Source organism: Rattus norvegicus, chromosome 9, assembly GCF_036323735.1.
Source record: "Rattus norvegicus strain BN/NHsdMcwi chromosome 9, GRCr8, whole genome shotgun sequence".
NCBI classification, from domain to species: Eukaryota; Metazoa; Chordata; class Mammalia; order Rodentia; family Muridae; genus Rattus; species Rattus norvegicus.
The window spans coordinates 49,695,871-49,708,475 of NC_086027.1; the positions used below are offsets into that span (position 1 = coordinate 49,695,871).

The 12,605-nt window shown below is 49.1% G+C and overlaps 1 protein-coding gene across 52 annotated transcripts in view; it reads left to right on the forward strand.

The window, feature by feature from the left end:
• The first annotated feature begins 702 nt into the window (after positions 1-702).
• Map4k4 (mitogen-activated protein kinase kinase kinase kinase 4) overlaps positions 703-12,605 on the forward strand; it is a 125,781-nt gene continuing 113,878 nt past the window's right edge. For 6 of the 52 annotated variants that reach the window (XM_063266925.1, XM_063266922.1, XM_039083228.2 and 3 more), the window contains exons 1-2: positions 712-1,199; positions 1,422-1,487. In XM_063266925.1, the coding sequence (XP_063122995.1) occupies positions 1,143-1,199; positions 1,422-1,487 (123 nt within the window). In that variant the 5' untranslated portion in view covers positions 712-1,142. Of the gene's footprint in view, positions 1,200-1,421; positions 1,488-12,605 lie in introns of all 52 variants that reach the window. The other 46 variants (XM_063266918.1, XM_063266919.1, XM_008767014.4 and 43 more) reach the window with 17 other exon arrangements.

The window sequence follows — 12,605 nt, forward strand, 5'->3', positions numbered from 1 at the left end:
CAACACTACCTGGCTATTCTGGGGGTACTGTTGAGAACACCAGCTGTAAGGTATTATCGAGCCACTAAACATGTTTTTGGCTGGTCCCGAAGAGGGACAGTACTTGAATTGACTAGCTGACTTGCTGTAGCGTGCTGAAAGAAGCCTGTTTGGTGACCGTGGTGATCTCCAGATATTGTCCGGGTTTAGATCGGAGCAGAGGGCTCGCCCTCCCGCCCGCCCGTGGGCCACACGCGCTCGGGGACACAGCAGCGAGCAATCACAGCGACTGTTTTGGATTCGCCCGGACGATCAAGTGATGCTCGGTGAATCTTTCAACAGTAACCACGCCACAAACTGAGCCTGGAAAAGAGAAAGGAAAGAAAAACACCGTGGTGGGAGTGGGTGGGCGAAGGAAACCAGGGTCTTCGGGACCGACGGGCCGTAGGCGGCGGAGAGGACAGAGGCCGGACCCAGCGCGCCCGGGCACACCCTCTCTCCGGCAAGCAGCGCGAGTGGGTGTCCACCGGGCCGCCGAGCCGCTCGTAGTCTCTCAGTCATTGTTAGCGGAGGCTGGGGCGTTCCGCCGCGCCCCGCACCTCCTCCGGGAAGGCCCCGAGGGCTCCCGGCCCCACCCGGGGCCCGGCTGCCATCCGCCGAGGGCCGGCCGCCCCGCCATTGTTCGAGCCCCACCCCTGCTGAATATTCACGCGGGCGGGCGAGCGAGGGCGAGGGCCGGGTTCCACCCGCTCTCCCGGCGGAGGGGGCGGGGGAGCCGCTCGCCCCTCCTCAGCGGCGCCGGTCGGTGCCCCGCGTCCCCGCCCCCGCCCCCGCCTCCCGCGGCATCTTTGTTTCGCGGCCTCGCGTTCGCTTGCTCGCTCGCCGCGCTCTCCGGCCCCAGCTCCGGGCGGCTCGTGCAGGCGCGCGCGCGCGGGGCGCCGGGGCCTGAGGCGGCGGGCGACGCCCGGGGGGTGGGTGGGGGCCGAGGGAGGGCCGCCGCGCCATGGTGTGAGCCCCGTGGCCCGCGCTCGCCGCGCTCCGCTCAGACCAGACGACACGCCGCGCCGGCGGCGGCCTGCTTGTGCGGCCCGAGCCCCGGCGCCGCCGAGCCCCTGCCCGTCGCTCGCTCGCTCGCCTGCTCTTGGGGCGGCGACCCGGGGAAGATGGCGAACGACTCTCCGGCTAAAAGCTTGGTGGACATCGACCTGTCGTCCCTGCGGGTGAGTGCGGCCGCGCCCTGCGCGCCGCGGTGGACACGGACACCCGCGGGCGCGGCGGCCCCTTTGTCTGCTGGGCGAGCGGGCGGGCGGCTTCCGCGGCGCTCCCGGGGACCCGGCGGGGCGAGCCTTTGTCACCGCCCTGCATCCCTCCCTCCGCCCGCTCGTCCTCCTCGGTCGGGGTCCCCCTTTTGAGATGATAACCTCCCCCTCCTCTCTCCCCAGGACCCTGCTGGGATTTTTGAGCTGGTGGAAGTGGTTGGAAATGGCACCTATGGACAAGTCTATAAGGTCGGTGTGGGGCGCCTTTGTTCCCCGTGGCGTGGAGAAACTTCTTAGGGGACGAGGGAAAGGGTGACGGAACACTGCTGACTGCAGGCCGTGCTGCCTGGCCAAAGTTGAGAAAGGGGTTTTCGCCTGGCTTTTCTTGTTTCTTGTTTCTTTTTGTTTTTCGCCTGTGTTCAGACTGGCCTTAAAAGACCTCATTTCCTGGCTTTGAGATAAAGGAAATAAGCTACACTGTTAGGCATGCACTTAGCTTCAGCAAAATAGAAAAGGAATTTTGTGTTCGAGGGCGACCGAAGGGTCCCCCCCCCCATCCCCCTTTCCTCCAAATCTGGCCTCCATGCGTTTGCATTTGTATGTGAATTAAGATTCAGTGTAGACAGGCCTTGCCTATGATTACACTCAACCACTGCCTTGGGATTCTTGAGAATTGTCATCATGCCTTGGGAGTGCTTGCCAAAAGGATTTAACTTGGGGAGATTGGCTTTACCTGGAACTGCTCTTACCCTCTTCTGGTGGACAGTATTTTGGGGAAGCCGAGAGGAGTGTGCTTTTGGGCCACAGGAGCAGAAGGAATTACAGTGTGGGTATTATAAAATGTGAATTCCAGGAATAACCTGTGTGACAGCTGTGTAATTGAGATGGCTAGGAGGAGAGAGAGCTAAGGTGTAGACAGGATGCCTGCTTCACACCCACCACCCCTTCTCTTTCTTTAAATGTACCCTCCTCTCCAGGCTGCAAAGGAAACTAAGGGAGCTGTGAGTTCGTGCTGAGTAGCTGGCCCCTGATGTTGCTAACTGTTGTTGTTCATTCCGTTTTGCTCGTTCTAGAACTAGAAGTGGGGCTCAGGCTCCTAAGTGTTTAAAAACACGAACAAAGCAAAAAAAAAAAACACAAAACAAACAAAGCAAAAAACCCTTTTAAGTTCTCTTTCCTGGTTTCTTTCTTGTTAGCAAATGGTTTTCTGGAATTATCTTTGCTTGGGGAGTTTTCTAGTTACTGGGACTGGGTCAAGGTTGAGCTACAAAGGAAAAAAAAATATCTTGTGAAGGAGGGCTTTGTGACTCGCCATGAAGAATTGTCATTGTTTCCTTAAAAATGGGGGTGGTGGTTGAAGCTGACTGTAGACATTTTCTGAGGCCAAATTAAGTGTGGATTCTATTGTCCCTTTTCTGTTTTATGAATAGGGTTTATGTGCTTCTGATTGCTTCTCCCAGTTCCAGCTTCTCCCTTCCCCCACCACAGGGCCTGGATGGTGGTGTGGACCGGCCTGTGGTCTGAGCCTGAGTCAGTGCTCTTAGGTGATCTCAAGTGAATTAGCATGTTTTGTTGGTTAACTGTTGGGGCCTGGGCCAAATTTTTGAATTTGAAAGGGAGCCCCGTTAACTGCCTGCTGGGTCCAACTGAATTTGGAAGGCTTTGGAAAATTTTGGAAAAAGACTGTTGCAACTCACTGAGCAGCTGGCTGGTAACTGGCTTAAAGACACTCTTCCCAGCTCCAGAGTTTGTTTAAGCACCGGTTGGTTTTTTTCTAACCTAGTTTTTCTGGCCAGATCTAAGTTGTGAGTAGACTCTTCCAAGTGAGTTAGCCAGCGCTTGTTTTTGACCTGATTACACAGTACTTGGATTGTTTGTGTCTCCCTGGGTCAGCCTGGAAACTGTGGGTAGAGAAGGAAAGCCAGAAAGCCCTAGTGCCTTTTAAAAGGCCAGTGCGGGTTTTAGTTGGTTTTAAGAGGCGGACACTTTGTGGTGTCAATCTGGGCGGGTTCTTTGTCCTTCCCACCTCGCTCCCCTTTTGAAGTAGATTTGCTAAATATTGCTTTTGGTGTGTGTGGGGGGGGTACCAGGGATGTGCTAACTACACCCAGTGCAGTTGAGAAGTCGTCTGTGCAGATCTACTGAGACACTGATGTAAAAGTTAAGTGGAAACCCTACGAAGTAGTGCTTGGTTTTACTCACAGGTAGTCACACCCCCCCCCCCCCCCCCATATTAAGGACATTCTCAAGCATGCAAACAGAGTTTTTATAGCTTAGTTTAATAGCCCACCATTGGTTTTTGGTGTGTATATCCTTTCTTTCCTAAGTCTTGAACTTAAGGTAACATTTCATTGATAAGTACCCCAGGTTTGTTTTTCTTCTTTGTAAACATTGTCACGATGTTATTCCACACATCAGACTTCCCCCAGTGTGCTGTGCCTGAATTGGTAGCAGATTAGTAGGGGCTACTACATTTATGAAGCGGCACAGGAAGAACTAGAAATGGCATCTGTTTCCCTTTTCTGTTGTGCAGGTTGGTTTAGTTTCCATTTTTTTTTTTTTTTTTCCGGAGCTGGGGACCGAACCCAGGGCCTTGCGCTTGCTAGGCAAGTGCTCTACCACTGAGCTAAATCCCCAACCCCTAGTTTCCATTTTTATTGGTCGACATGGGGTTAGGTTATTAATAGTAGAGTTTATTAACAGCTATAAAGACAAATTTTAGGAAAAGGGTTTTCAGGTAAACCATTAATTGAACAACCTAGAGTCCTAAATTATTTCAGCATGCACGCGTGCGCGCGCACATAGGCATGTATATACACATACATATACACATGTATGTGGTATGAGTATCCCCGTGTATGTGTTTGTACGTGGGTGTGCACATGTATGTGGAGGCCTAGGTTTGATGTCTGGTGTCTTCCTTGATTGCTTTCTACCTTGTGAACTGTGGTAGGGTCTCTCATTGAAAACTAGGGCCTGTCAGTTTAGCTGGTCTAGTTCCAGGCCCCCTATGTCTACCTCCCACATGCTGGGATTACTGAGGGTCCCCATATCCACCTGGGTCATGGAAATCTGAGTTCCCATGCTCACGCTTGCTCTGCAAGTGCCCTGCCTCCCGAGCCGCCCTCCCTGTCCCTCTGCTCGGTAGTGGTATCTAGTGGGGCAGGACTGGGAGCGGACCTTATTTTGAGGGGTGTATTTAATACCGTGAGGAGACTGGAAGTGAAAGCGAAGTCTCTATGAAGATGACTTTTTGAGGCTACATTCTGGTTTTTGAAATATTTTTAACACGAGTAGGCTAGTGTGGTTGAATCCTGTCTGCCGTCTTTTCTTTCAAAGAAGAGTTAAGGTGCTAGGGAGAAGGCCCAGCAGCCAAGAGTGCATGCTGTGCTGGCATGAGGACTTGAGTTCAAATCCCCAGCACCCACATAAAAAGCTGGACCAGTAATGTAGCACTGTGAGGTTGGAGTCAGGAGGACCCCTGGGACTTGTCGTCCACTCTAGCTCCAGATTCAATCCAGGGAATAGGGCAGGGGTGGGGTGGGGTGGGGGCCATGGGGTGGGAGTGTTGACAGAGGAACATGTCCTTTGTTGGCTGGGTGGTAAATATAGGCATGTGTATACACCCCTCCCCCCCCACACCTGCACATATGGTTACATGCAGGTAATATACCCCCCAAAGGTGAAATTAAAAAAAAAAAATTGAAAGACAATGTATTTGTTTAGAGAAAAGTATTCCTAGCCTTAGGTATTTGAAGGATCACGTGGAAAGATACTCATAGATTCAAGCTTAGAAAAAATAATTTTGGGGGGGAGTCCTTATGTTCAGTGAGCAGGTGCTTGCCTGCTCTGAGCTGGACCTTCAGTTCTGTGTCTGGAAACCTGCTGTGCCTGGAGTTGTGTTTATAAGGTTATATTCAGAACACTGTATGCACACGAGAAATGTCTGTAGCGGTGGCCGGTCTGCTTACTGCTTGTCCGGGTTGAATCAATGGTGAATTTTAATTATCATCTCTGAGGACAATTATAGTGTGGAAGACTGAGGCGGGTAAAAAGCTTACTGCCGTGTTACTTTGGGTTTAACTTTTCTTTTGAATATTTGAGAATTTATGTTTCTTTTTCCCTTGGGTAACTACCAGTATTTTATATTTTGCGAGCGTATTGCCATCCCAAGAAGGAGAATTCTGGTTTGAAGAGATTGTGGTGTGTCAGAGAAGACTTTAGTGATAGTCATTGCTGGGGTGAGGCGGGGGCCTGTGGGTCTGAAATCTGGGTGCATTTAGGGAGGCACGGAGGACAGGCCAGATGTGCTCTGTTTTTCTGTCCTTGGAGGAGGGGGCTCGTGTGAACTGGGAGGTTAAGCAGGAGGCAGGTTTAGGCCCAAAGGCCTTGCTTGACAGGGCAGTTAACATCGAGTTACTTAAGAAAGGCAGAGAGGGATGAGGGTGTGTGGAGGATGAAGGACCAAGAGCGGCCATCGGGAATGGCCAGAATGGTAGTGTCAGGAAGGCAGTCTGGGCGGGAGCTGAGGAGTGACATCATTGACTTTCTGTAAGCACTGAGGATCTGTTAATAGGTATGATTGGGCTTGGGGATCTCTAGGAGTAGGGAACCTCATCAGATGATACTCTGGGAAGAACAGTTAAGACGGTCGGCCCAGGACAGAGGTTCTGAACCTAGGGGCTGCAGAATGACCCTTTCACAGGAGTCTCTCACTGAAGACCATGGGAAAAACACAGATATTTACATTGCGATTCATAGCAGTAGCAGAACTACAGTTATGAAGTAGCAACAAAGGTAATTTTATGGTTGAGGGTCACCCTTAAAGGGATGCAGCATTGGGAAGGTTGAGGATCACTGACCTAGGACATAAGTCTAGAGGGGAGTGGTGCACGTCTGGGCAAGGGGCTGCCGGATGGAGACGAAGAGGAAGCAAGGTTGAGGCAGATAATCGGGGGTTACTCTATGTCTCTTAACTTGGGGGATGCGTGTACAATTAATTGTAGGCGTTGGTTCTCCCTTTTAAGTGGCGTTTTTTCCACTAGATAGGGTGGAACTTCTGTGGACAGGATAGGAGTGTTACACGGTTGGTTCTGATCGCTGCTCAGGGGTAAAGTGCCTCAGCTGTTGTCTGGCAAGCAGAGTATCTCTTGTTCCTGGGGGAAGTGAAGCCATCCAGCGGGCCCTGACAATTCTGAGCGAGATGGTCCGTCCTGAGGAGTGTCAGCTGACCTGCAGTTCAGAGGCATGTTCAGACTTGTTCTGAGACTTGGGTGTCCTTAATGCTGGAAGGATCCGGACGTGGGTAAGGTGGGAGGAAGCCAGCCTGTTGAACGAGAAGTACTGCTGTGTAGCTCTGCAGACTATCAGTCCCAAACACTTACCTGCTGCTTCCGGAAAGCAGGGACAGTAAAGCCAGACAGAAATCCACCCTTCTCTGGGGCCTGCTGCTGGGGTTTTAACTCTCTGAAACATTGTGACAAGTGTGTACTCATTTGAACTGCGGCAGACTTGTATTTTGCCTCTTTGCTTGGCCAGCATTGGAGATGTGTGTGTTTCTGTTATTATCACAATCCAAGGAAGTTATCCGTGCCTTTCTGATAGCACTTGTGTGTGTTCACTGCTCAGTCTGGATAAACAAAGGAACATTAAAAAGGAATTGAGCTCCTTTTGGAGTAATAATATGCCACAGGAAAGATGTGCTGGGCTAAAGAATGGTCATCCAAGGAGCTTCACTCCCAGGGAGTGAAGGTCCCGTGACTAAGAACCTGAAAGGGAGATGCTTTAACATCTGAGTCTGTGTGTGCTGTTTTGTTCATCTCTTTGCTAGTGTTGGTAAGTACTTGCCCACTGGTATGAGCAGCTTTGTGAGCCAAGCACTGTCCACACTTAGTGTCAGACAGTTCTCCTTTTCACCCTCTTGTAAGAAGTTCACAGTGCCCTGTGTGATCATTGCTTGCATTTTCCCAGTTATTCATTTCAGTTATTTAAAAAAAAAATAGCAGGTTATGTAAATAGTTGCAGAAATTAACACTCTTTGGACATAGAAGGTCAAGGTGCTGAGACAACTCTGGTGAGAGGTGACATGTGACCTCAGTGAAAGAGATTTTATGGACAGCAAGTGCACAAAGGCATATTAGAGTCAAGGACTTAGTCTGCAGAGACTTCCCCGCGTCCCATATTTATTAGAGTGCACAGTGGTTTTAGGGGTTTGGATTAGTGTTTACAGTGTTTCTCTGGCAGAGTAGATAGATACCTAGTAGCCTATGTTATACAAAGAATCTTCAGGTAGTTGCTTTGAAATTTTAAATAGAGTTTTCACTGTTTGGTTTCTCATCTGGATGGTCAGGGTTCCCAATTACTCATTTAACTGTAGAAGATGATTAGTTTGCTTTGCTATAGGATAGGTAGCAGGAGGGTTGAATCAGGGTAAACACTTTTGGGAACGATGGCTAGGAAGAAGGGCAAGGGATAGTATATTATGAGCAGCCATAAATATGTTTTTGTGTTTAATAATTTTCCACCAGTTTGCCAATAGAGTGTGATCTTCTGCTGTGAGACCGTGTGAGGGCTACAGACTGCTGGTGTTGTTTGGGTTAAAGCAACGGCATTTTCGGACTTTTCATGTAAGACCGAGACATTAGGATGTTTTATATATGGGACCACTAAGAGGTATTTAGAACTAAATTGGTGAGTCAACAGGAGCAGGTACAGCCTTGGGTGTTTTCGGGTACCCCCTGTACTATTTCCTGCATAGAGATTCTGTGTTAGTGCATTGGGTATGTGTGGGGAGTATTGCTTTCTTCAATGAATACAGGATAGAGGGACACACATACACACACAAACCACACCACAGTGTGCGAGAGCACACACACACACACACACACACACACAGAGACATGCGCCCCCCCCCCCCACTCATGCACACACACATGCACGCACTGACAGATATCAGGGTATATTCTGTAATCATTCCCAGGTCCTCAGCCCATGTCTCTGCACCCAAACACATGGACCCAGCACAGCTCCCTGCTTGTTTTTATGAGACAGTTCCTCACTATGTAGCCTTGTCTGGTTTGGAGCTCCCTGTGTAGACTATGATGGCCTTGAGCTTTTCGATCCACCTGCCTCTGCTTTCAGTGCTAGTATTAAAGGCCTGTGCCACTACCACCAGCCAACTGTTGCTTTTAAAATGAGGCAGGGTCTCCTCAGTTTATCTCTGTAGCTCAAAAAACTCAGTCTGGTCTTGAACTCAAGGTTCTCGTGCCTCCATCTCCAGAACGGCTGGGACTGTAGTAATTAATGCCTTTTATCTGGCTGCAGTGTTCCTTTTTAAAGTTTCGGTGGCTCAGAAACACTTAGGTAAAAGCAGGTGACCAAAAATTGAAATGGAAGGTGGATGTCCCATAGAGTGCCAGTGTGTAGTTTGCTGTGTCAGTTTGCCGTAGGTGTGCTGTGCTGTTTCTGAGACGGTCTTCTTTGCACCTGCGCTATGAACTGTGCTTTAAGAAGCAAGGCCCTGGCTAGCAGAACTGATTTGGAGCAGGCTCTCAGCTCACCTTACTTGGCACGTGAGCAGGCTGTTGTCAGTGTCTAGCAGTCCACTTCCTGCCATTGAGAAACAGAGCCAAGAAACCTGTGCTTCCAGATTTGTGTGTACACATTCTATATGTGGGTTACATACCTCTCTATCACAGAAGTCTCTTGTGTTTTAGGGTAGGCATTGTGTCTCAGATGTGGCTATGTGTGGACACGTTATCCTATTACGTTCAAGTAACTAACAGAAGAACCTTACCTTTGGTTTATAACTCAGAACACCCCTGTGTTGTTTGTTAATAGAGAGTTTAGAACGTAGTAAGGTCACTGGTGAGTGTCGCTGGGGTTAGCAATCCTTAGATGCTTATTTCAGAACTTGGAGGTACCCTGCCCTTTGGAGCATCAGTTTTCAGCACTGTCTGCTCTGTGATTTTTTTTTTTTAAGCTTATTTTTAATGATGGTTCCTAAATGCTTTAACTTTTCTTTTAGCCCACCTCCTCCTACCAGAGGTAGTGGGAAAGGAAGGATACAGGGGAAGTGGACCTGTTTAGAAAGGTTTAGAAAGCAACTCCCGTCTGCGTTGTCTGGAAAGCAGCAGTTCAGTTCACAGGTCAGCAGCCACTGCTCGATCTATTCGTAAACACTTCAAGGATACACCAGCAGTCTGGTTCAGCAGAGTCAGGATAACACGAATTAGCAGTGGTGGCATGACCTAGCAGAGACAGCTAGGCCTCAGCCTTCACACGAGCCATCAGGAGGGACCAGGGCCAAGAAGAGCTCAATGTTCTCGACTGTGCCTCTCTCTCTCAGGGAAGCGAAGATCTCAAGAGCCGCACAGCTGGCTCTATTAGCATGTCTAGCTCACGCCCCTTCACTGTCCTTCCAGTTCTTTTTATTTGTCCTCCAAACATCACGTGTCCTCCATGTGCCTTGTCCTAGCACATGTGTCTCTCTCAGCTGACATCACTCTGCCAATCAGCCCAAGTCCTCGGAAGTGGCAAGAAACTGCAGCACACCCCTGATAGTTTTTTGGTTTGTTTCTTTCTGTGGAGTCCTGACAGATGCGGCTTAACTATGCAATGTAAGGCGGACCAGTACATGCATGTCGTTAGCAAAGAATCTTTCATCACATGTCCTTTCACAGGCTCGCTTTAGCAGGACATCCTCCCTCCACTCCCTTCTCTCTCCCTCCTGTCTGCTTCAGCTAAATGTTCCTTCACGAGTCTGCCTTAGTCTTTCACCTGTGTCCACTTTAACAGAACACCATCCCACATAACCGACTCTCCAAAGAACCCTTAAGTACTTCAGTCTGCTGGAGCGCTGTATATTTACTGTCCTGTCTCATCTCCCTAGTGCATGCTGAGGCCCGCCTTTCTCAGTTGATTGGCACTGACTACATCCTGTGATAGCTGCTACTGCTGCTGGGCTACGGTAGTTCTAGAGCAGTTGACTGTTTGTCTCCTATTCTTGCTCCTCCCACAAATGAGGTCATCAACCGGGGGCTAAAATGATAGTTATTTATGTTTTCATGACTGTGTGAATAATCTTTATCTGAGCCAACTGGAATGTGATATTTTCTTGTTAAAACAACACCCTCTTAAACTGCTTAGCTCTTTTAGGCATGGTTTTCAGTGTCACATGATTGCTTTCCCCCTCACGCACCCTCAAAGACAAGACAAGCACCTAGCAGCGTTCAGCCTCTCACCCATTTTCCCTAATGCTGAATGTGTATTATTAATTGTTCTGGATAGCCTGTTGACTTCACTTTGGAGCGTTTCACTTTTGAGAGCTGCGCAGAGCAGACTGCCCCTAGACCCAGTGTCCAGCTGTGTCAGGCGGCATCCCTGTTTCTCCTGGTCTTTGGCTTGCTGTTTCATTGGATGAAATGCATCCATCCTCCAGTGGCTTTCGGGGAAAAATGTACAGGGTGTGAAGTCGCTGCATGGCCTTAAGCTCATCTGTTCCGTCAGCGTCTGGAGCAGCCCTTCCTCTAGGGACAGATTTCTGGTTTGCCGTGAGATGGTCGCCCAGTTGTGTGAGGCAAGGAAGGGGCTGCAAACTTAGATACATTCATTCTCTTGATTCTACTTCTGTGCTTACTTGGTATCCGTTGCTTTCAAGCAATGACGCTTTCTGGCCTCTAGAGGGCAGGCTGCCTGGCTTGCTTTCGTGCCTGGCTGGCGCCAGTTAACTGCTCTTCTGTCCCCTTTCAGTTTTTAAAAATTGGTGTTTAAGACAATGAGGAGTTTGGAAGCTAGGGGGTCCTTGGAGCTTTTTCCTATTTCCTGTAAAGTTTACCCTGTTGAAGCTTATATTGCAGTGATTTTTTTAAAATGCATTTATAGGCCAGGGTAGCCTTTAGTTACCCACAGCAGACTTGGGCACTGTGGTTATCTGGGTAAGATGTGGATACTCACTTATAATCACTCCCTATTCCAGCTCACAGCACCAGGCAAGTACTAATGGTCCTGTTTGTGCGAGTTTGCCTTTTTATTTTTTATTTGAATTAACTCAGTGCGCAGCACCTGATTGATGACCTTCACTTCCCGTTTCCGAGTTCGTCCATGTGGCGGCCTGGCGGTTGGTTTCTTGTTAGTTCATAGTAGTGCAGCATACGGATGGGCCCCACCTTTTCCTAGATGTCTACCGGTTGGTAGACACTGAAATTGTCTCTCCCGTTGGCCCTTTTGAGTGATGCACTCAGGAGGTGTGTTTTCCTGAAGAACACCGGGCGGAATTGCCTGTAGGAGAGAAGAGGAAGCAGGAGTTTGACTGCGTGGGGCTTTCCATTTCTGCCAGTCTAAGCAAACTCCTCGAGTGTGCCTGATTTCCGACTTACAGCTCAGCTGTGGATTGGGGAGAGCACTTGAAAAGTGCACTTGCCTGAATCTTTACCTTCCTCACTCTTGCTCTAAGGTTAAGTCGTATACTGACCCACCAAGACCAACTGTTTACTGCCACTGAATCAGCTAACACCAGAAACCAGGCTTTTTCCCTGTAGATTTTGTGCCGTGGCACTGAACACTAGCATCTCCCTTTATCCCAAGTAGGAGCTGTGGACCTGACCAGGACCCAGTCCAGTGACTAGAGGGGCAGGCCTGAGAGGGAAGTCCTGCGTTCCACCTGGAGTTCACTCAGGGCAGCTGGAGAGGACTGACTCCTGTCGCCCGCCGGGGGCATCTGTGTTGCACGCTTAAACATCTGTGATACTTGGGCAGAAGAAACAAGTGTATTTCAAGTTAAATAAGTGATTTTCTCTGTCATGTGTGAGGGGGATAATTTTACCCATCTGAATTTGCTTCAAGGGTTTCTTTAGAATGTTTTATGGTAGGGGTAGTATTATGAGAAACTTGACTAACTACACACACACACACACACACACACACACACACAATGTATATATAATGTATATGTATATATGTATATATAATTTTATCAGACTTGAGGTATTCAGCTCAATTCTTACTAACTGTAATAATTGTGCACATTTTGAAAACTCTTGACTTGGGAGTGTTCCTATCCATGCCAGTCAGACTTCTTTACCCTCCTCAGTTTTTCTGATGGTCCCTGTGTGATCCCTGTGTAGCTTTTGTTATTGCGCTGTTGGGATCTCGATTGTTATTTGAGTAAAGACAGCGAGGACAGATCACTGCATAGGGATTCTGAGCCTCTGTAATACTGGGTGTGGTGAGGGCAAGCCTTCCAGTGTCAATGGTGTTGGGCGTGTGTAGCCCCTCCAGCCTCTGAGTCTGTGGGTGCTCATTCTTTCCGTTCCTGCTTCTCTCTCCTTTGGTTTTTCCAAGAAAAAAAAAATTGTGGCTGCTCAGCCC